Source organism: Carassius gibelio, chromosome B17 (assembly GCF_023724105.1).
Source record: "Carassius gibelio isolate Cgi1373 ecotype wild population from Czech Republic chromosome B17, carGib1.2-hapl.c, whole genome shotgun sequence".
In the NCBI taxonomy this organism is placed as follows: Eukaryota; Metazoa; Chordata; class Actinopteri; order Cypriniformes; family Cyprinidae; genus Carassius; species Carassius gibelio.
Window position 1 is genome coordinate 4585225 of NC_068412.1, and position 23054 is coordinate 4608278.

At 38.1% G+C, this 23054-nt stretch overlaps 1 protein-coding gene across 4 annotated transcripts in view; it reads left to right on the top strand.

Moving 5' to 3' along the window:
- Positions 1 to 23054, top strand: part of fermt2 (FERM domain containing kindlin 2) — a 47058-nt gene that overhangs the window by 16452 nt on the left and 7552 nt on the right. Inside the window, exons 4-16 of one of the 4 annotated variants that reach the window (XM_052579787.1) lie at positions 4843 to 4971; positions 8046 to 8078; positions 12585 to 12810; positions 12892 to 12994; positions 13545 to 13652; positions 15271 to 15405; positions 15971 to 16020; positions 16320 to 16444; positions 16522 to 16628; positions 16826 to 17044; positions 19253 to 19273; positions 20218 to 20342; positions 20987 to 21128. In XM_052579787.1, the coding sequence (XP_052435747.1) occupies positions 4843 to 4971; positions 8046 to 8078; positions 12585 to 12810; positions 12892 to 12994; positions 13545 to 13652; positions 15271 to 15405; positions 15971 to 16020; positions 16320 to 16444; positions 16522 to 16628; positions 16826 to 17044; positions 19253 to 19273; positions 20218 to 20342; positions 20987 to 21128 (1523 nt within the window). The remainder of the gene's footprint in view (positions 1 to 4842; positions 4972 to 8045; positions 8079 to 12584; positions 12811 to 12891; positions 12995 to 13544; positions 13653 to 15270; positions 15406 to 15970; positions 16021 to 16319; positions 16445 to 16521; positions 16629 to 16825; positions 17045 to 19252; positions 19274 to 20217; positions 20343 to 20986; positions 21129 to 23054) is intronic. The other 3 variants (XM_052579789.1, XM_052579788.1, XM_052579790.1) reach the window with 3 other exon arrangements.

Genomic DNA, 23054 nt, shown 5'->3' on the forward strand with positions numbered 1-23054 from the left:
ATAACGTCTCGCTAGAGTGGGCAGCTTTGGGAAGCGCCCTTCATTTGCTTGTGGATGTTTGCGTCTCAAGAGATACAGCATTGTACTTTTACTACTGCTTTAATACAATGCATACATCAAAAATAAACATTTAATTAGTACCCATTGTTTCTCTGTACTTGTACTGTGAACAATGACAATAAAGTTGACAGATATAATAAGTGCATTTAAGTGCCATTCAGTTGAGGTTTTAAATAAAGTTTTTTTCTGAGATGCACATTAAACATTAAACACATAAAATCATCAACGTCATCTTTTAATTATTGAAAATTTAACTTTTAACTTTTTGGTAAACAAAGGGGATTTGCTATTAAAAATAAAACATGGAGGAAATGTTGTGTGATTAAACCTAAAGAAAAAAAAATATTTTATATATGATCTATAATTTTAGTAGTAAGCTATGTACATTCTGCTGAACTATAGTAATACATCTCTGGCAAATACTTGATTTAAACTAAACCAGACTTTTATTTCGACGGGTTGACGTACCTTTACAGTTCTGTGTATGTGATGTGACACTAGTTTTACTCAAATCAAACGGTCAGATTCTCATGAAGTGACTGTCAGAGCAGTTCTGGAGATGTTGTTCATGTGTTCATGTCTTATTTGGTGAGACAGCAGACGCTAAAATCACCGGAGCGTCACGCACGCTTCAGTGTGTTTAATGAATGAAGACGCGCTTCTGCTCCATTCATTAACACAGAACATGCACGATTCATATTTAAATAGACTGTATAATGGTATAATGACGATGAACGAGAGAGAGAGAGTGTGAGGACAAGCGCCTCTAACACATCGGCCAAGCAGAAAAACTTATTGGCCGATGCCGATATGTGAAAAATACTAAATATTGGCTGATATATCGGCCTTGGCAATATAGCCGTCTACCACTAATTATAACATACTGATGCTTTTCTGACATCATTTGTCGCATCCTGTAATTTTCGGACTATATGTCGCACCGGAGTATGTCACATCAGTCCATAAATACATCATGACAAGGAAAAAAAAACATAAGTCGCACTGGACTATAAGTTGCATTTATTTAGAACCAAGAGACAACATTACCGTCTCCAGCCGTGAGAGGGCGCTCTATGTCTTCAGTGTAGACTACAGGAGCACTGAGCAGCATAGAGCTCTCGGTTCATGTCAAATTAATTTTGATAAGTCGTACCTGACTATAAGAAGCAGGATCAGCCAAACTATGAAAAAAAAAATACGCTACATGCTTTGTCGCGGTAGCATAGGCGCATAAATAAAATTGCGACCAAATTATGTACTTTGGCGAACATTTTTGTATGTACCCGGGAAGGGTACAATATTTAATTGGTATTTTTTTGCGGTCCGAGTTGCGGGCGGGTTAGTTGAAAACGTCGGTCGGGTGCAGGTTATTAATACATTGACCCGTGCATCACTGGTGCGAGTGGAAAGATTCGCGCTCGCGCATTATTTTAATGTGCTTTCGCGTTACAATATTGCACTCTCTTTGCTGCTTCTGAACCGCGTACACATAACTTACTGTATACGCACTGCAGATGCGAACAGTGACCCTTGGGCAATAAATATATTGGGCAAAACATATAACACCTGAGGCACCGCTACAGAGATAAAGCCCTCATTGGTTTTCTTTTGGAAATATGTGTACAATTTATACTGAATGCATTTATGACTGTAAAGCATGTCTGTGTGTCGAAATCGAAATCGCAAAATTGATCAAAATTTTTGTCCATATCACACAGCCCTAGTGTACTTACTTTAGGCCTTAAACTGAAAATGGTAGTGAATAGCTGTGATGTGAAGTGCAGCTTTTGTTTTCATTGAGTTCATATCATTGTTCACCGCCGGCTCCCTAATGCTTACTCTCTCTCTGGTGGTATCAGTTGTTCTGCTGTTTTACTGTTGCATTCTCATGTGAGGCTTGAAGCGATTAGGAGTGTGTGTTATTTGCCTCCTAGAGCGAGCCGACTGCTTTCACACAAACTGCTCTTCAGAGAAGAAATGAAATGACAAATGTGTGGTTTCTCAGTCAGAGCGTTCTTTGCAAGTTTCTTGTGAGTTACGGCTGTTTGATTTGGGAGCGTTTGCTGAAGGATCTTCTGTTTGTTGATTGGAATTTCAGAGGAGGCGCTAGCTCGCTCCCAGCACTCCAGTGACCTGCTACAGTTCGCTCACATATGGCTGTAAAAGGGCAGACTCAGAGAGAGAGAGAGAGAACTGCCATCTGGTAGTCCTTAAAACCTCTGGAATGCTTTTGCTTTAGTAACACAACTAAACAAGCCATTCCTGCCAAGCCATGAAACCCCTCCCCAGCACACTTGCACTCCGTCACACTCGTTTCCTCCAGGACTGTGGAAAATCCAGAGAGTGTGAGTCGTCCTGCCACAACGTAGTGGAGAATTAAACTGCAAAGATTTCTATAAAAAGGAATTTAATGCTGAAACCTTCACCGCCAGTTACTGGCAATGGTTTTTTGAATGTTTCACTCAGAATGCAAAATCTCTAGAATTGCATCATGTACTTATTGGTCTCGTCTTCTCAAGGGTTCTTTAGATCGCTGGTCTGCTTTAGACATCTTTAGACACTGATTAGGGCCCTCTGATTCTTGCAATGTGGAAAATGCTGACGAAATCCAGTCACAACAATGGAATTTACAGTATAACACGCATGTTATGGAATTCAGAAAATTCTGAATATATAAATCAAAAGTAGGGCTGATCTAATCAAATGAAGTCTGCATGTTCTGCATGTCTACAGTAATAATAATAATAGTGCATTTTTTAAATTGTATTTTCCATTTTTTATTTTCCATATATATATATATATATATATATATATATATATATATATATATATATATATATATATATATATAAATATATAAATATATATAATTTTTTTTTTTTTTTTTTTTTTTTTTTTTTCTGTACAACGGAAAACCTGTTTTATTAGTGTTGTCAAAAGACCCAGTACTTCGGTACCAAGTCGGTACTTAATTTTTTTAAATGTGATGGCGGAAAACGAGGACGGAATCTCAAAATCCAGTCATGATAATAAAACGTATATTTTTATATGGACAGTCATGGAATTTGTCAAAGTAAGCATAAATTTATCAAATCAAATCTCCATATGGACCAGTATCTGTAAATGTTAAGCTGCAGAAGTTGTTTGAAATATGAATCTGTGTTCTGCGCGTCTCTGTGTGAATGAATGAATGGCAGAGACGTGCGGGTTTGTTTACTACATACTTGCATTAATTTGAGCATCTGAGCTTCAGAGTTCTCTCTCCATCAAGCGATCTGAACTTTTCAGTTCATCTCAATGGACGCACAGCACACCTGTATTTGATGCTCTGTAAACTCTGTGTGAAGGAGCATGACTCACCGTCGCTTTACTGATAGCGCTGTTTCTCACACATGCAAAGAGAGTTTGACCGAACGCAGACAACATGATTAATATTCATGAACCCAGCAGCTCATCAATCCATAGTGCATTGGATATACATTAGTATGATAGTAGAATTAGTAGTATTATCTTTTAATAATAATTAATATGATCTATTACTATTTTTCTTACAGAAACCCTCAATGACCAAAAATATCTTAAGCATCACCACCAGTCTTAAGTTCAGTTAAAATGACAAATATGCATTCATTAAAAGTTAATTTTTACATAAGGCATTGTGCTAGAAATATTACTATTATTTAGTAAAATGTATGTGATACTGCTACTACTGTTGAAATATTTATAAAACTTTTTTTTTAAAGAAATAAATCACAATATTTCTTCCATGTTTTAATTTTAATAGCAAATCCCCTTTATTTACCAAAAATAAAATGTTTAAATTTCATAAATTAAAAGACAAATAAAATTTGGGTGAAACTTGTTTACTGTTTTTCATAATTATATAACTTGTAGAAAAACTTTAAACACAATTGTAAAGAAGTATAAAGAATGGCATTGGTTTTATTTATTTTTAATTAGCATATTTTTCTGTTTTGCTTTGGTACCGAAATTGGCACCGAGAACCGTGGATTTTCACTGGTATCGGTACCGAATACTGACATTTTGGTACCGTGACAACACTATGTTGTATAGAACTTTGTTTTAAAATAAAAGAAAGTTAAATTTAGAATTGCATTATATTTTAAAAGATTAAATTTGTTTTATCCCTTAATTTTGATTAGCACTGTAGTCATATAATGGTAATTTAATGGAATCCTGAATTAGAAAATAAACTTAAATTGCATAAGCATTGGATGCTTTTTGATTGCTTACATTTAATTTAACCATTAAAAAGTAAAAAAAATAATAATAATTGTCGGATAGACTTTTTCACCCTATTCGCAGAGTTTGAGGTCATCTTGAAAAATGTATTTTATCTAGAATTGTGTTTAAGAAAATGTCAGTACTGCTTGCACTTGCAGAACATTGTTATAATTTTGTAATTCATATTATGGGAATAATTAATACAATTCTATGTGGAACAAGTTCTGTAGCAGTGAAGCATGAGATCTTTAAAACCCTGATATGATGGGAGTCTAAAGAATCATGGCCACTATACGAGCAATTATTGCTGGATAAATCAGATGATAAAGCCAACTTGTTTTAAACCTTTATATTAGGTTATACATGACTAGTAATGTGCCTGTTTTCATCTAGACTTATCGAATGCTTCCATTTGTCTGTTTCTAAGTCTCCACTGCATGTCTTTCTGCTGTTGAAATGACCCTCAGAGTCTGGTACATCGTGTGTCTTGAGTGTGACGGTCCGACCTTTTAATTAGAACGAGTCGCTCTTCCACAGACATCCGGCATCCGGAGGAGCTCTCGGTGCTGCGCAAGCCCCGCGACCCCAAGAAGAAGAAGAAAAAGCTGGAGGAGGCGGAGGAGGAGGCGCTGGAGCTGGAAGGACCACTGCTCACTCCTGGATCAGGTATGCCTCAGATCTGCCAATATCAGTGCACTGATCGCTCTCATTACCTTCTCTAAATATCTGTAAGGCCCATTTTTAGGTCAGTTTTTTTTTTTTTTTTTTTTTTTAATACCTAGCCTACATGAGTCTGCATTATAACCATCATGGAACAGAAGTCATTGTTTTTCAATCCTAGTCCTGAGATTCAGCCACGCTGCACATTTTCTGTGTCTCCCTTATTTAACACACCAGACTCAGATCATCAGCTCGTTTGGAGAGAGCTAAACTAAGTTCCTTCTCTGAAAGCTGAAAAATGCTGCCTCTGCAGACAGGACACAGAGGTAGGAAGGCAACAAGGCATTTCTGAATCCAGTGCTCATCTCACATTCAGTCTACTGAGATGGCTTCGTCTGATTAGGTTAGGAAAGCAGGATATGTTTTACTCTTCACTGTCTGTCATATCCCACAATCCTGTGCATGCAGTTCTGTTAAAGTTGAGTTAAATTATAAAATAGCATCCGCCCGGTTGGTGGGCAAATTTTGTTTGGTCGCTTTTTATGTAATTTCTCCTTATAAATTAGAATTATAGTAATTAAATATTTTTGTTATCTCAAAAGCTGTAGATCGTTGGACCGTCATTCTGCCTCAAAAGGTGTGGCAACAAGTCCGAAGCATAAACTGAATAAATGATAAAGGGCACTAGGACCTATAGGGCACTAACGATATGCCAATGTGAAATGTCCAGTGCCCAAGCAACTCAATCCAGTTGAATTTAAAAGAGTTTGACAAACCTGAGGCATGGTTCATATCAGTCACAAATCATGCAGGTGGGGTTACACACTGAGGTGCTTTGGATTTGAGGTAAGGTTGAATCTTAAACCCAAGTATGAGCAATAGATATCGACAGTTGACTTAAGCATCTCTGACTGTCGTGGCACATCGCATTGCTTGTTTGCGTGGAACTCATAAAGCTCTATAATGATGCGCCTGTGGTTGAAGAGCAGGAAAACAAAAGGCTTGTTATGTTGAAACAGTGCTGAAATGAGAAATGTGTGGGCTGAGAGCAGCGTATCATTTGCAGGCCTGCTGCGGAGCGTGAATGTTTCAGATACCGCACATATTTGGTCACGCTGCCATTTTGAAACAGAGCAGCTACATCACCAAGCGCCCCACACATCATGCACTACAATCCATTAATGATGCACAGAGGACAGACTCCATCTCCTGAGGTCGACATGAATAGGGTCTATTGTCCAAGATTCGTCCCTCATGCAGTCTCAACACACAGGCCAAAACGCTTGTGTCTGGGATCTGTTCTACACTTGTTCCTTCATTACTACCATTTGACCTCATGATGACCCTCATTTAAATAGTGCTGGACTCCCAATGTCTAGGGTCCATAAAGACGCTGGTTTTTACCGCACAAAGGGTCCTTTAGGAAGGAGAAATTGAACGGGAGCCGCCATGAGCCGATTTAATCTCTTCTCAGAGGGATTTCAGTTAGAGTCGCTGTGATGGGGATCGCTCTGATAACTGTGTGCGCAGGACATGAGCTCCACCCATGAGTATCATTGTCCCTTTCCCTTCCTCTACAGATCCACAAACAACACCATCTTCTCTGGAAGTAGAGCTCTGTTCTCTCCTGGGCTGTGTCTGGACTTCATATGCACATTTATGCAGTTAGCAGATGCTATTTGAAGAGGAACTAAAGCATTTTGTCAAAGAGACTTCAATATTTAGAATATTATAAGTCTCTTAATATTTAGAATATATGAAATCCTTGTTTATTAGACAACTACACTAGAGAGGAAAATAAATACAGGTTAATTGATTTCCTTATTTACTTGTGTGAGAAAAGCTAAACGTACAAATGCCATGTTCTTTAGGTGCACTAATAATGTTACGATCAGCTATTAATCTAATATAATATGTAATTATTACATATACATATTAATTACTGTCCAGCGATTAAAAAACAGTGATGTTGAGTCAACAGATTTTGATCTGTTGAGTTGATATTAAATTGATAACTTGAGGTTTAATAACAGAAATGTGGTATTTTTTGTGTCTCAAATTTTAAATAGAAAATTAAAGCTGCTCATAGAATACCTTTGACTTTAAGGTGGGTGAACAATATTTTCCAATACTTTCTATAGGTAAAAATGTATGTGTTCATTTTGAAGCATTAATTGACTAATTGCACATTTATTAATAAACCATTTAAATCATTATTATGAGCCTATAACCTAATAAGAATAAAGCTTGTACCGTGAAGCACACTGCAAAAGTAATAATTATGAATGTGTCAGGGAAAAACCGTAAGGAGATAGCATTAACATTTTAATAATTTGATAAACTAGTGCTTTCTTTTTAATGTCTTTAAGGCAAAGATATACACAGAGTTTTGCACTCAAATTCACACAGAAAGCACATCATATTTTACAAAAGCGCAACACAAATAAACGTAGAGTCTTTACAGATTTGAAAGATGTATCACTCTTATCTTTATGACCACAAATGACCAGTATTTTAGCTACACGCTCCACACAGACACAATAGCGCACATTTCTTTAGATCAACATTAGATTGAGCAGCTATGTCAAGTTATTAATACTTAAATATTTCAGATGATAATCCATATTTGAGGTCGATGAATGATAGGCGAGTGTTTGGAAGTCCAGCCTGATATACTTTATTACCGTAGTCTAACTGTTAGCGATCTGTTAGTCACAGACTGAGTGAATCCGCCTGTTTTAATTTTTTATAACTAATACAAATTTTGGTCTACTATTAGGGTGCAACCCTAGTGAAAAGTGAACGAGTTTAATGAACATGCAAAATGTGATTCTTCTTCTTAAGGATGTGTATGAACATCTTGGGTCTGTCTACCCTCTGCCTGAACTTTTTATTCATTTATTTATTTGAGATATTAGTTCTTTTCTTTTTGAAACTTTGGTCTACTTGTGATGTCTTGTCTCATTTTGCATGGTAACGCTTTCCTTTTCCTCCAAGCTGTTAATCTCTTTAATCTATCCTTTCATTCCCCCTCTTTCTCTCTCTTTTTTTCTTTTCTCCATTTCCTTCCATTTCTCAAGCCTCTGAGATACTATACATTGGACCGGTAAAAGGTAAGGCTCACTGTTTTCTGTCTTCCTGCATTGCTTCCTTCACCTCCTCTCACGCAGCTTGAGCAGTCACCTGACCACGGCTGACCCTGAGAAAGCCCTGCCTCTGGTCACCTGACTCTCTGCTTCAGTGAGGAGGGTCATGGGATGAGCTTTGCCCAAACACTGCATTCCCTTACACTCCCTTATCGGTTCTCAGTTTTGCTTGTTTCAATGGTATCGCTTTGTCCTAAAATCTAAATAAAATAAGGGATAAAAGACTGAAGGATCATGTCAAGGAGCTACCCAGCAAATGCTGCTTGGAATTATTATAATTTTTTTAACGCAGCCAATACTGACATTGATTATTCAAGCTTTTATCTGAAGTTGACCATGACTGGTTATAAACACAAGCAGGCATATTATGATGCACTTGATGGACAGCATGTATGTGCACTGAACAGCTGTAAGTTTACTAAGGTTCAGGGTTCTGTATGGAATACATGTAACTTACGAAGAACCTTGAGCTTTGATCAAGAGCATGCTGCAGAAGTTTGGCTGCAGTTGGAAGGAAGGAAATACCAGTTCTCGCGAGGCAGCAAAACAATAGTGGTCCAAATAAAGTCAAATACACAGGGATTGGAAATAATAATACAGGAAAAGGCTATAACAAATTAATCATGCAAATAAATGCAAAGAAAGAATGCTCAGTATGGAAATCAGATATTGATGCACACCTAAGGCTAAGATTAATGTCCCTGCAACTCGTTTCATTTACAGCTGCTGAATCTCCAACACCACAGAAAACAAATTATACTTTATCTGAGTTGTGGTTTTTGAATTGTAAATTCATTTAACAAATTGTATTTCTATTAAAATAAATGCAAAGTGTATGTTTTGTCCTGCAGTCTGCACACAGAAGCCAGCATACAGTGTGACCAGTGTAGTCCGATCCACAAGCATGTGACTATATTTGCATTTATTCTTTTAATGAATTGCTCCAAGAATCTGTCAAATTTAGCGCTCTTTATACATTCAACTAAAGCCAGCAGATATAAGGAGTGTCTAGACTTCTTTTAGAATTTGGTTTAGTTTTTTTTTTTCTCAATTTAAGGTCTCTGACTTTTAAACTTTTCCAGTCAGGATGGTTTTAGGAATGGACTGTAACTAGTGTTTCCAACCCAGAACTGCTGTTTGTATGGTGGAATGAGTGAGATGTGTGGGCACCAGCCCAGAAACCACCAGAGGAGCCATGTTGGTGGAAAGAAGTGGCATTGATGCTTTACTGAATCGTTCAGAGCATTTACTGAATCACCATCTGACTCGCTCTCGAAATGAAGCCAGGCTTAAGAAGCAACAGTCACAGTTTCAGTACAACAGACTTTAAATGGATAGTTTCTGTTCCTCATCTGAAAGTCCATTCTATCAATGCTTGAAAAATGAAATGACCAAAAATAAATAAATACACTGTTAAAGTAATCCATGTAAAATGGTTTAATCCAAGTCTTCTGAGGACATACAGATTTCTTTGCTTGATGAACAGATTTAATGTCAGAATGTAAATATGATGCTCCACGAGGTTCATTCTCATGAGTCATGCAAGCACATATAGACTTCTGCAAGAGCCAATGAGGGTCATTCTCGTATGCCAAGCTAATATGTGCGCTCGCTAATGAGAGAGGGATATATGTACTGTACGCTTTTTAACAGCATACCAAATGTTCAGCTGAAGAAACATCATTCCAGAAGACTTTCAGTGGACCTAGAAACTCTTTTAGCCCATAAAACAATTATAAACCTTTATACAACGCATGCCATACTGTAAGTCTATCCCTCACAGTCTCGTTTTCAGTCAAATTCATTTTGGTGAATTATACTGATGCATTGATCAGTGTTTGTATATGAATTCAAGCCTAAATTAGATCTGTTTCTCATATTAAGCCATTGTGTCTCTTCAGAAGACGTGGATTAAACCACTCTCTTCATACGGTTTCCTTTTGGATCCAAGTTTTGCCTGCATGGACTTTTAACGGAGGAACAGAAGTCTCTCAGGTTTCATCTTCATTTGTGTTTCAAACATGAGCAAAATCTTATGGGTTTGCAACGACAAAGTTGAGGATAAGACACAATGATCATTTTTGAGTAAACTAACCTTTTAATATTAAAAGCTATTAAAGTTCATAAAAAAGCAGCACTAAAAACAGTCTGAATAGAGTCTGCAAGTTTGAGCCAAAATAATTAGAGGAAATTCTGAATTAATATAAGAGGCCTTGCAGCACGGTTGTTATCTAATATATTAGTAAAACAGTTTGGCATTTGGTTCCTGGTTTTATCCGTGCCCTCAAGCATGAGTCTGAGCTGAAGCTTCAGTGTGGTGTGTGTTTGTGCATCAGGATTAATTTGAACAAACATCCAAACCACCTTCCTCTGCGTTTCTGAGAAGGGCTCGATCCTCCCTCTGGAGTGTTTTCTCATGACCTCTGCCACCTCACGAGCACTTCCTGTCCCTCTGCATGACTGTGGCCTCTCACTGACACATACGCGCTTCTGCTTCTGTGTTTGGCTTGAGTGGTTAGAGAAGAATGTGTAGTGTAACTCTGATTTGTCTAAATTTATGACCGTAGATAAACAGGTCTATTCAGTTGACAGATGATGATTGTGTCTTCACATTAAATTGCATCTTTGCACCGCTAGCAGAAGTTTATTTTTGCATTGCATTGTTGCTCACACAGTCTTAAGACATTTTGTGGCCTGTCAGAGCTTTAAAATGATTCATTTTCATATATCTTATATATTGAATTTGCTTATTTTCTTTCAAAAATTGTTCAGATTTATTTTCTAAATCCAATGCAGTATTTTATTTTATTTCTAAAGATGTTTGACGCTGATGGCTTATATGATAATGTTTTCACTCAGAAGTTTCTAATAAGTTTCACAATTAATTACAAAGAAAATAAGACCTTGTACGACGTAAACATGAAAGAAAACTAAAATAGTATTTTCTTGTACAACATACTCCAATAATCTAATATATATATATATATATATATATGACATTTATATAGTTAGTTACTAAAGGTCCATTAAGTGTCTCCTTCTGTTGTGATTATATTCACAACATCAAACAGCCTCTCTTAACTTTTATAAATGTTTGCTACATAATAAGTGTATATAAAGGACACTTAGACTCATTAAAGTTTCCTTTAATTGATCTAGTTCATTAGGTGTCATGTTTCACTAGCTCTAGTCGTCAGATGAAGGTTATAGTTAGTCTCTGTGTGTGTTGTGTCATCACATACTGGAGAACAGCTGACACTGTAACTGTACAGTATTAATTAACATCTAGGTGTCTCCATTTAATAATAACCAGCAGGACCTGTGCAGTTTGAGGCGCTCATGTGGATTGGTAAAAGTGCTGCAGTTGACTGAAGTGTTTAAAGAATGGTGCTGCACTAATGGACTGAATGTGTTAATGGTGTGTGATGATAACAGCTGTAACGGTGCTGACGCTCTGAGTTCATCGAGATGTCAGACTCCTCGCAGACGCCTCATGCTGATGGATGTGCACTCGCAAACTGTGTTTTCTGCATGCTGCCTTCATCAGAACTGAGCAGTCATGGGAATGAGTGTTTGTGTGTGAACTGGATTTACTACAGTATCTGGCTGGAGGGGGCGGGATGACAAAACCCTGACCGCATCTGAACTAGTTATTCATGCAGAACATTTAACCAAAAAATAAATGTAAAAAAAAAAAAAAAAAAAGATCTTTAAATTTTAATCTTAATTGAATCTTAAATTCTTTACCTTTTTATTTAAAATGTAATTGAATCAAACCAGAAAACAAGAGTATTCACAACAAATGATGTCAGAGTAGAAACCAGACCGGACCGGAGTTAAATAAACTGCATAACTATTTTTTAATAAATTGATTAAATTATTATTATAATTTTTATTTTATGGACTGTGCACTACACACCGCAGTCTGTAAAAGGGGTCCATTTATATTTTATTTTTTTTATTTTTTTATAATATGCATTGGAGTAAATTGCATAAAGCATGAAAATTTGACACATTTCTCTCTTCTGACCAATATTATCTTGATATGGTTTCCCTCTTATGTAAACTTTTATTGCTATTGGAGCAAATATGAAAAAGATCCAAAGCTATTAAAATTTGTTCTGTATCAGTGTTATTTGTGTAATATTATAATCTATTTTTAATCTTTGTATTATTTTTGTAGTTTAACGGAACAAAACCAAAAAATGATGATTAACCCAAGTCAAAAAATCTACATGCCAAGTGGCTGTAAATATGTAAGACAGTATTTTTTTTATAAATGCACCAAATTGCTCTTTTGCATGAAAGGCACAAATAACCTACAGTTACACCCTGGTTACAAAACCTAAATCACTCTCCACTGGACTACACATTAAAATAACCGTTGTTCTGCCCAGTCCTCCATCAGGCTTGTCGTGTGAATGTGTTTGACGGCTGTTTTGGGCGGTTACTGATGGGTGACTCTCGTTTCAGGAAGCATCTATTCTAGTCCTGGACTTTACAGCAAGACCATGACCCCTACCTATGACTCTCGGGACGGCAGCCCTCTGTCCCCCACCTCAGCGTGGTTCGGAGACAGTCCTCTGTCAGAAGGCAATCCCAGCATCCTCGCTGTCAGCCAGCCCATCACCTCACCTGACATCCTGCTCAAGATGTACAAACCACAGTCCCTCCTGGACAAGGCCAAGATCAACCAGGGGTAAGCTGGGACAGATGTGGTGTGAGAAGACTCTGTGATCCAGGAGCTTGTGCTCAGTTTCCTCTGAATGTGTTTGTGAAGGTGGCTGGACTCCTCCAGATCTCTGATGGAGCAGGATGTGAAGGAGAACGAGGTTCTTCTGCTCCGGTTCAAGTATCACAGCTTCTTTGACCTCAACCCAAAGGTCAGTGTCTTTTGCACTTTTTCATGTATAATCGTATGCACACAATGCTGAATAGGGCAGTCCAGAACTACACACAAGCTCTTAAAGGGGTCATGTACATGACTTCAGTGCAGTGCTTTGATGCTTTAAATATAATGCTGTAATCAACACTTTTCCTCATTAGTTCATCCTGGCATAATAAAAGTCTTCAAGAGAGTTCCACATCTAATGCTCATTTCATATGCAAAGATATCAGCCAATCATAGCAGTGTCTCACAGTGGACACGCCCCTTTCAACAGTGTTCAGATCAGAAGCTAAAAATGTGGGTTGAAAATGACAATTTATTTCTACATTGACCATTTTTAATTCAAATACCATACTAAGATTATAAGTGCACCTCAGGAAACAGAAAATATTGCATTTCATGAGCTCTTTAAGGTTGTATATGAGTAAGTTATTTACAGTGTGCATTATGCTCACCTGTAGGGATGTACGCACTTGTGTTGTCAGGACGGTGTGATGGAAGTGGTGTTGTGGTGTCATGTTTTAACCCTCTCCTGACCCCTGCAGTATGATGCCATCAGGGTGAACCAGCTGTATGAGCAGGGCAAGTGGGCCATCCTGCTGGAGGAGATCGAATGCACCGAGGAGGAGATGATGATGTTCGCCGCCCTGCAGGTACCTGCACGTCCCAGCCACGGCTGCATTTATGCTCGGTTTGTTAGGACTGCTGTGTAAGCTCACTGTTTGACAGTGTACAGTCTTCACTCGGGTCCTCTGGCCCTGTTAATGAATTGGTTGGGCTCTGTGCCTGACTGTGTAGCATCTGCAGCGTGCAAACCTTTGGCCAGTGATGACCCTGCTATTTCAGACCCTCATAAATGTTGAGTGCTAACACCTCAGGACGCCTCACTGTCTTCACATCATGTAAATATAGAGCGGGCGTCTGTCCGAGGGAGGAGGGACATGGGAGACCACCCAGAGTCTCAGTGTCCAGCAGGGATTGTGGAGGTGTACCAGTGGAGTCGACTCTCTCTGTTTACGTACAGTGAGTTTAAATTAGTCCCGTCTGTCCCTCCCCATCCGTCCACACCACGTTCAGTTGGAGGATACGAGTCTGTCTCTGAACGTGTCTCTGGGTAGAAGAGCTCAGCGCTGTCAAACATCAGCAGCTCTAAGTTTAGCCAGCATTATAGCGAGGCTGTTAACCGCTGAGAGAAATCTGTGTGTCATTCACCTACTAACTACTCTTATCTGAGCAGAGAGATGGTGACATGACATACCCCTTAGCCTCTATTTTGAAAGCAGATCTGTCATCAGCGTACAGTGAAATCTGCTTCTGTAGTCCAACTGTCTGCTGTAGCACCATGGGGATCGATTGACAGCTCATCGTAATTAGGAGAATGAAGTCACATGCTTCAAACTAATACATGAGTACTGTTATATATAAAAATATATATTATTTTAAATTGAAAACTCATTGGGGAAAAAAAACTACTAGTGTATCAATGATACTAAAATAACACTGATACAGAAAATTATAAATAAATTAAATTAAAATGAAGACTATATATATATATATATATATATATATATATATAAATATTTTAATTTTTATTTTGAATTGAAAACCCATTGAAAAATGAAGAAGAATATTAAAATAACACTTTTACAGAAAATTATAAAATAATAAACAAATGTAAATGTTGTCTGGTCATTCCTGGAGGTCAAAGTACATATTACATTAGCTTTTTTTATTTGTAATTTATTTTGTAAGTATTTTTGCAGCATGTATGAATACAGTTTAAAACCATTCCATGAAAACAAATATAAAACAGTTACATTTCACCATTGCATAAAGGTTTCAAATCTAAAAAACACATTTAAAATGACGAATTCAGTTTTATTTAATTGTGAAAATCACCAAGTAATAGTGTAGCTTGCGAAATGTGGGACAGGAGTGAATATTTTTCCTGTTGGGAGGTCGAAGTAAATATTTAATTTATTTTATTTTAATTTATTTTGTAAGAGTTTGATGATGTGCAGCTCTGGAACAGAGGAAGTGTGTGAATAATTTTATCTAATTCATGAAAATGCTAAAAAAATAAAATAATTCACATGCATGCATTTTAAAAATACTTTTTAACTTTTAAGTTGACAATTTGTTTCATTTTTTGGTTAAATTAGATGTGGTAGAGGGTTAAATCTAAAAGAATTTACAATATTAATATAATGAATTAATAAATGGTAATGGCGTGTTTTTTTTTGTGTTTTTTTTTTTGTTTTGTTTTTGCAGTACCACATCAACAAGCTGTCCATCATGTCTTCAGACAATCACTTGAACAACAGTGAGAAGGAGATCGATGAGGTTGATGCGGCTCTGTCGGATCTGGAGATCACTCTGGAGGGAGGAAAGACGTCCAACACGCTGGTACTGCAACACATGCAATAATGATCCTTCATTCAGTTCATCACAAATACTTCATCTAAACGCTCCAACCTCCTTAACTATGGCGTTATATGTGTGCCTCAATCCTGAGCAAGGAACTGTAAGTTTTGAGCACAGACAACTATATTTTGCAAGCACATTACATTATATTTTGAACAGAAATTAACAATCGCAAAAAAAAAAATTGTTTGCTCATAACTTACAGTCCCTCGCTCAGGATTGAGGCACACATATAACACCACAGTTAACCAGCAACGATATACATCACATTAAACGTTAATTATGAGGAACGACTGTAGACATTAGAAATATTATTCACGTTGCTTTTCATTCCATAACAAAATCACCAAGTATTACTTCAAACTAAGTCATTCAAACAAAGGAATAATTTTCAAAAATGACTGGTTTGATCGTGTAAGCGATTCATATCCTCTGGAGTTTGAGTGCACAGCATTAGACTGCAGACAGAGTCTAATCATAAGAAGCATGCTGAATATTTCTCTTACTGTGACTTTTATAACTTTATTAATACACTTTGTGTTCTCAGGGTGACATCACATCAATTCCTGAACTGGCTGACTACGTCAAAGTCTTCAAGTGAGTTGAAGGATTGCTGAGGTTTATTGTTTTTGGTCTCATAAGCTTTAATTAGTGCAAGGCAAATAATAATAAAAAAGCAAGGCTTTTTGTCACACATATAGACTCTATGTATTAGTCCATTTAAAGTGTAAATATTGTCATTTCCTCTACACTAGTGGCAGCAAAACAAGCTAAATGTGTCTGCTTATTAATAATGCTTATCATAATGTGCTTATATTTTGCTATATTGAAAGAGCGTGAGTCACAGACCTGATTTATCAGAGGAATTTCCCTTTGACCTCTTGCTCATACCTCAGACCAAAGAAACTGACTCTGAAAGGATACAAGCAGTACTGGTGCACGTTCAAGGACATCACCGTCTCCTGCTACAAGAGCCGTGAGGAGGCCCAGGGCACGCCGGCGCACCAGATGAACCTGAGAGGTGACCGCTCGCCACACACACTCACACACTCACAAACACTGTGTGTTTACCACAGCTCATCTGCTGTCTCTCTGCAGGCTGTGAAGTCACACCAGATGTCAACATCTCCGCTCAGAAATTCAACATCAAGCTGCTAATTCCTGTAGCAGATGGTATGAATGAGATCTGGCTGCGCTGTGATACTGTGAGTGAGACACGTCTATCGATAGCCACACATTAATGTGCAATAAATCAACTCACGTCTTCATTTGTCTTTACAAAGAACTGGAGCGTGTTACTTGAGACTTCAAAAGTAATTCAGGGTTAACTCAAACTGAAACTATAAAAAACAGCATCTCAGTGGTAGTAAACGAACCGTGGCACTCTGTCCGTGTCCTTCAGGAGAGGCAGTACGCTCAGTGGATGGCTGCTTGCCGTTTGGCCTCCAAAGGGAAGACGATGGCAGACAGTTCCTACAACTTGGAGGTCCAGAACATTCTGTCCTTCCTGAAGATGCAGCACATGAATCCTGATCCTCAGATCATAGAGCCCATCACCACCGACATCAACCCTGAGTGTCTGGTGTCTCCACGATACCTGAAGAAGTACAAGAACAAGCAGGTAAGAGAGAATACAGACCGACACTGACGACAGACAGGGAGGCAGGTCCAGAGACTCGTATACTAATACATAGCAATATGTTTTCATTTATTTATTTACTAATGCATGCAAGTGAAGCAAAGTCATTGTTGAAAGATGTTGACATTTTTGCTGCTCATTTTTACATCAGGTTCTTAATGCGAAGTCACAAAACTAAGCTACTTTGGTCTTTAGCTTCATTGACAAAAAAAGTGCATTCGAATGATTATAATAATGATTTTAAAGGTATATATGCTTAGCAATGGAATAATTTGTTTTCTATATTTATATGCATTTTTGTGTTTTCTGACATTATGAACCACATGAATGTGTGTAAATCAGTGAAAAGAAATGAAGGTTTCAGATCTAAAATGTATGCATGGATTGCTTGTGCAGAACACCCCTTGTGTCCAGTTGTTGTTGTAGTTGATTGGAAAGGGAGAGTAAAGTGAAAGTATGTAGGGAGGGCTGTGTGTGGGAGTGGACAGACGGCTCCTGTGCTGCTGGTGTCGTCTTACAGTGACCCTGGACTCAGTCCAGCTCTGGGATGCTGGGGGATGGTGGGCTTCCTGTCCTCACATCTCACTCACCCCCCCCAGGAGAGGGCTCTTCAGAACAGGCGGGAAAAACTACAGGAAACAAGCCATGCCTGGGAGTGTGGAGAAGAAGACAGCAGCTTGTTTGTGAGAGTCATCAGAGTCTGCAGGATTTCTTAGTGCTTCTTATACATGCATCAGAGGCTTCCTCTGGGATCTTATTCCTGGAGGACGTGGGTCAGAAAGCACTGAACTTTGGGAAACCAGGATAGATGACTTTCTCACTTCCAGACTCCGCACGATCAGGAAAGCGGATGTTTTCATCCAAATGGGGGGATTTCAGAGGTCTCTGTCGTGTTCCTGGGTTTAAATGTGTGTGGTGCCACCTTGTGGAGTCAAGGCTGTAGAGTTTGAAGTGTGACCTAACATTTCAGGTTTATCAGAAACTACAGCTCAAGCATGAACTTTGAACCCATTTTATATGTTAAAAAACCTTCTGATTTGTGCTTAAAAATTATTTCTTTTACTTTTTTTTTTTTTTACTTTTTTTGTAGATAATCTGATCTAAAATGTTGTTGTTTTTTTAGATGTTGGTTTGAACAAGCCTTGCCTGAAAGTTAATAATAATTTGAAAAGATTGAAGTTTGAAAGGTTTTACACCGAGAAGTTAAAGACAGACAGACCAATAAAAACTACATCTGACCCCATTATAGTCCTCTACTGATAGCTGATGGGTATTATCATGATTTTGTTAGTATGCATTAGCATGTTTTTTAATATGTAACTGAGCGATGCATAGTTTTAAACATCGCTTACATCTTTTAGCACAAATTTTTGCATATTTCCAACATGTTTAGCACACTGCTGGTATGATTTATGTTGCTAGCATGTTTCTTTCTGTTTCCTTTTGTTGCCTGTTTAGCATGTACGAGTTAACATGTTGCTAGAATGTTTTAGAATATTTTAGCTTTACAATATTTTACAATAATAGCAAACAATGACTCTTTTTCTATAAGAGGCATCGTATGAAGCTTTTGACCCTCAGTGAAGGTGTGTGTGGAACTGTTCTGACACTGGAGCTCTGAAACTCAGATCGGTTAGAAAAGATGGAGTATACAGAGCTCCAACATCCTGGAGGTTTGTGCCAAGTTTGGCCCTCATAGCTTTCATTATTCTAGGACGAGTTGGTCTCAGAAGAATAACAAGCTTAGTAGATCAGTGTGTTGGCATTGACAAGCCAACATAATAAACCGTGAGAATAACCGATCAGTGCAAAAACCGCTTCCTCTGGATTGTCCTATTTTAATCACAAGGATGAATCTTCAGTTTGATCACCCCAGACTACAGTAGTCTTCTGCTTGGAGTCAGATCAACTCTGCTAGCGGACACGTTTCTACATCTGCTCAATCTGTCCAGTCAGTCCGGCTGGATATAATGTGATCTCGGTGTATTGTGCTCCTCCGATCTCTCCTGTCCAGCTGATGCTCGTGGTCCTCCTCTGCTGTAAACTCACACACGCACCCTGCTCTTTTCTCTCGCTGTACATTAACGGTTGTTTTGACTCTGTTATTCTGCTTGTTTGCTGCTTTATTCATTGATTTGCTTTTCCCTTGTTTCCTCTGCGTGTTCCTCTTCCTGTTTCCACCCTCCTCAGCCAGGCTTTGTCAGGGACTTGGTAAGTCACTCTTTGACAGCTGGTGAATGTCCGTGACTCACTAACACTGGTGCTGTCTTACTCCAGAGATCCTCCCATTAACCTCTTCACCATTTATAGCTGTAGCTCACCCCAAAGCTCAAGTTTCATGTGTTGAGTCACTGGTGTCTCCTTCAGTCTAAGCATGATTATATCCTAAAATATATTATCATCATGCACAATCATTGTATTGTTATATTATTTTACATGCACAATATAGTTTTCCACAGAGCCCTAAATAGACATGGTGATGGTAGAAAAACAAAGATGCGTTTTTCGTTCTCTCAAAACTTTTGCACTCCCCAGATAAATGTAGTGTTTGTTTGCAAAACGTTTGTGTTGGAAAAATGAGGTGCGAGGAAAAGTACTTGAATGTAGTAGTTCTGCAAGAGATCGTGAAGTTTTTTGGCTGAATGCGATACATTTGCGAGAGAATGTGAAGTTTCATAGGAGGAAGCAGAAGCACTGAAATTGATTTTCCTCCCTTTTCTTCCTTCACCATGTGCTCTCTGGGTCTCTGTAGTTGCCACTATAATCAACACATTTGTCTCATAGTACATCTAAAATCTGATGGAGATATGTATTTGAAAAGGGCTTCTGTTTCAGAGAGTCTGTAGCTCAGATTGAAGCTTTCATGAGGCACATAACTGATCTGGAGACCCCTGTGACGTCACTCCTTCCTCCTGATGGGAAAATGTTTCTGTTCTGGGGATATAGGGACTAAACGACAGTAGTTATGCCGCATGTCATAATGGATCATAAGCGATGCTTGAACAACAGGAGCATCTCGTGTGTTCACTGTAACATGTGGTGATTGACGTGTCTGGTGTTTCATTCTTCTCTGGGGTGGTCTTCTGAGGACCTTCTGCTGAAGATATGATGGCTTCTAGCACTTGTGTGTTAATGTTCACTCATGCATCTCTCAGATCTCCGGCCGTATTCTTGAAGCCCATCAGAACGTGGCACAGATGAGCCTCATCGAGGCCAAGATGCGCTTCATACAGGCCTGGCAGTCCTTGCCCGAGTTTGGAGTCACCCATTTTCTTGCCAAGTGAGTGTCGCCTAAACCTGACGTTTCTGTCTCTCAGATATCTCGATTACCTGTTTGCCAATAAAAATCTCCTTTTTAAAGTTCACAGTTCATTCTGGTTTCAACATAATTTATTCACCTTCATGTTGTTCGAAACCCATATAATTAACTTTCTTCTGCAGAAATTATTGAGTGATGCTTTCATTGTAATTTTAACCCCCAACTGATCTGTAAATCACTGAAACCATTGAGTCAGTAAGTTGGATTCAAGGACCAGATCAAGCAATTCTTAGGAAAGATTTGGCTCAAGAAATCAATTGTTCACAAATTGGACAGCGCTACTTCTTGCATGAATTCTCATGGACATGCCAAGTAGAGTTTCAGTGCATAACAACATAGTCTTTAAGCCTTGCACAAATAGGGGACATAGCTTTGGAAGGCTTATAAAGAATTTAAGTGCACAAATCGAGTGGGCTACATTATTTACATGGGCTATGTAATTTGTGGTTTTTGTGTTATGAGTATGTAATGACATGAGGGTGAGTAAATGACACAATCTACATTTACTCATGTCTTCTCCTATATCTTTCATTTCTTCCCATTTTCTCATCAAAATCTGTTTGGATAAACAGCAAGCATGTAATTGTTAAATTGCTTCACATTAGGTTCCAGGGTGGCAAGAAAGACGAGCTGATTGGCATCACCTACAACAGACTGATCCGTATGGACGCCGGCACAGGAGACGCCATCAAGACCTGGCGCTTCAGCAACATGAAGCAGTGGAACGTCAACTGGGAGATAAAGATGGTGAGACTCTCGACTGGTCATGAGGTTATGAATGAGGCTCTGTGTTAACCGTTTCATCAGGTAAATGGCCTCATAACATCATAGCCCTTTATCACAGAGGAACTGATTCCCAGAAGTTCTCATTTTTCAGTGTGCTTTATTCACCTAGTTGAATAAATGCCTGTTAAAATTAACATCTGATTTCAAAATCTGGACATTTTCAGACACAGGTGAAGAGATATTCTGATGATTACTGTGCTCAATGTTTTAATCTAACGTAAGCTGATCTGAGAAAGCTGTGGCTCGTGAACATTAGAGCGGTGAATTACCATTAAAGTCATGATATGATCCATATCACAATACAGGACTGCACTCAATATCTCCTTGGCAGAATTTGGTAAAACAGCTGTTTGTGTAACACTGCATACTATATAGAGCCATTGCTAACTAAAGGCAGAGCAGGCAGTTCACCTCTGCATTATGAAGGGCCTCCATAACTCTACCACAGAACAATAAAATAACTATTGAACACATCATCATTTTTCTCAGTAAATATATTTCTGAAGGTGCTGTTGACATTAAATTTTCACCAGAAACAAACCAAATAATAGTTGGTTCAGTCCCAGGTAATGGCCTATCTTCACGGGTAATCTCATGACCAAAGTGTCACACAAGAAACATTTCCTGATGGGTAAAAGTAAAGAGCTTTCTCAAGACTTTCGCAACCTTATTGTTGCAAAACATACTGCTGGCATTGGTTACAGAAGGATTTCTATTCTTCTGAATGTCCCACTGTTGGGGGCATAACCCGGAAGTGGAAAGAACATCATTTCACCATAAACCAGCCATGATCCGGTGCTCCTCACAACATCTCTGACAGAGAAGTGAAAAAATTATTAGAGGAGTTGTCCAAACCCAAGGATCTCTTGTAGAGGGCTTTAGAAAGACCTGGAGTTAGCCTTTACAATTGTCTCAAAGAAAAAATAAGTACAATAAGTAATGCACACAACCATGGCCTGTATGTGCACTCATCATGCAAGGCTCTGTTGATGAAGATAAAGCATGTTGAAGTTTGCTGCACAACATTTAGACAAGCTTGTGAAATACTGGTCAGATGAAACCACAACTAAACCCAATCTCTTTCTGGGGGGACATATAAAATTTGAAATTAAATTAAAATACATATTCAGCAGTAAAATCAACTAATATTACCAACACCAACATCTATAAAAGGCTAAACTTAGTGCTGTCTGTCAGTCGATTAAAACATTAACTAATTTTTTGTGCCATTTTCTGTGATTAATCATGATTTATTGCTTATTAATATATTGCCAATATCCCATTGAACATACAAATGAATGTAGAAACAACATAAAGGTGGTATATTTTAGTTATGTTTAATGGCATCTCATTACTGAGTAGCCTATTATTAACAAAGGCCAGGTTTTTTGATACTCTTTATATCAGGCAACGCCTGATGTGTTGCTCTGCAGCCAGATTAAACCTTGTAGCCTATATATTATGCTCTATTTGTTATTTTTTAGAAACTTCACTTTTCTATGTAATTCACATATTTATGCCAAAATGAGGAATTAAAAGTCATGCTGTCAATGTTAATCTCTTATAGAAATTGACTAAGGTTTTGCTAACCATAGTTTAAAGGGGGGGTGAAATGCTCGTTTTCCCTCAATATCCTGTTAATCTTGAGTACCTATAGAGTAGTACTGCATCCTTCATAACTCCAAAAAGTCTTTAGTTTTATAATATTCATAAGAGAAAGATAGTCTGTACCGATTTTTCGACTCACGAGACTCACAAGACTCACGAGCGCCAGTCGGCTTTTGCGTTGAGAGCATGTGGAAGCTGTGACATTACCGTGAGGAAATAACATAATCCAAAACAAACCATGGCTAACAGTCAGATTCAGCCGTTTATTTATGATCCAGA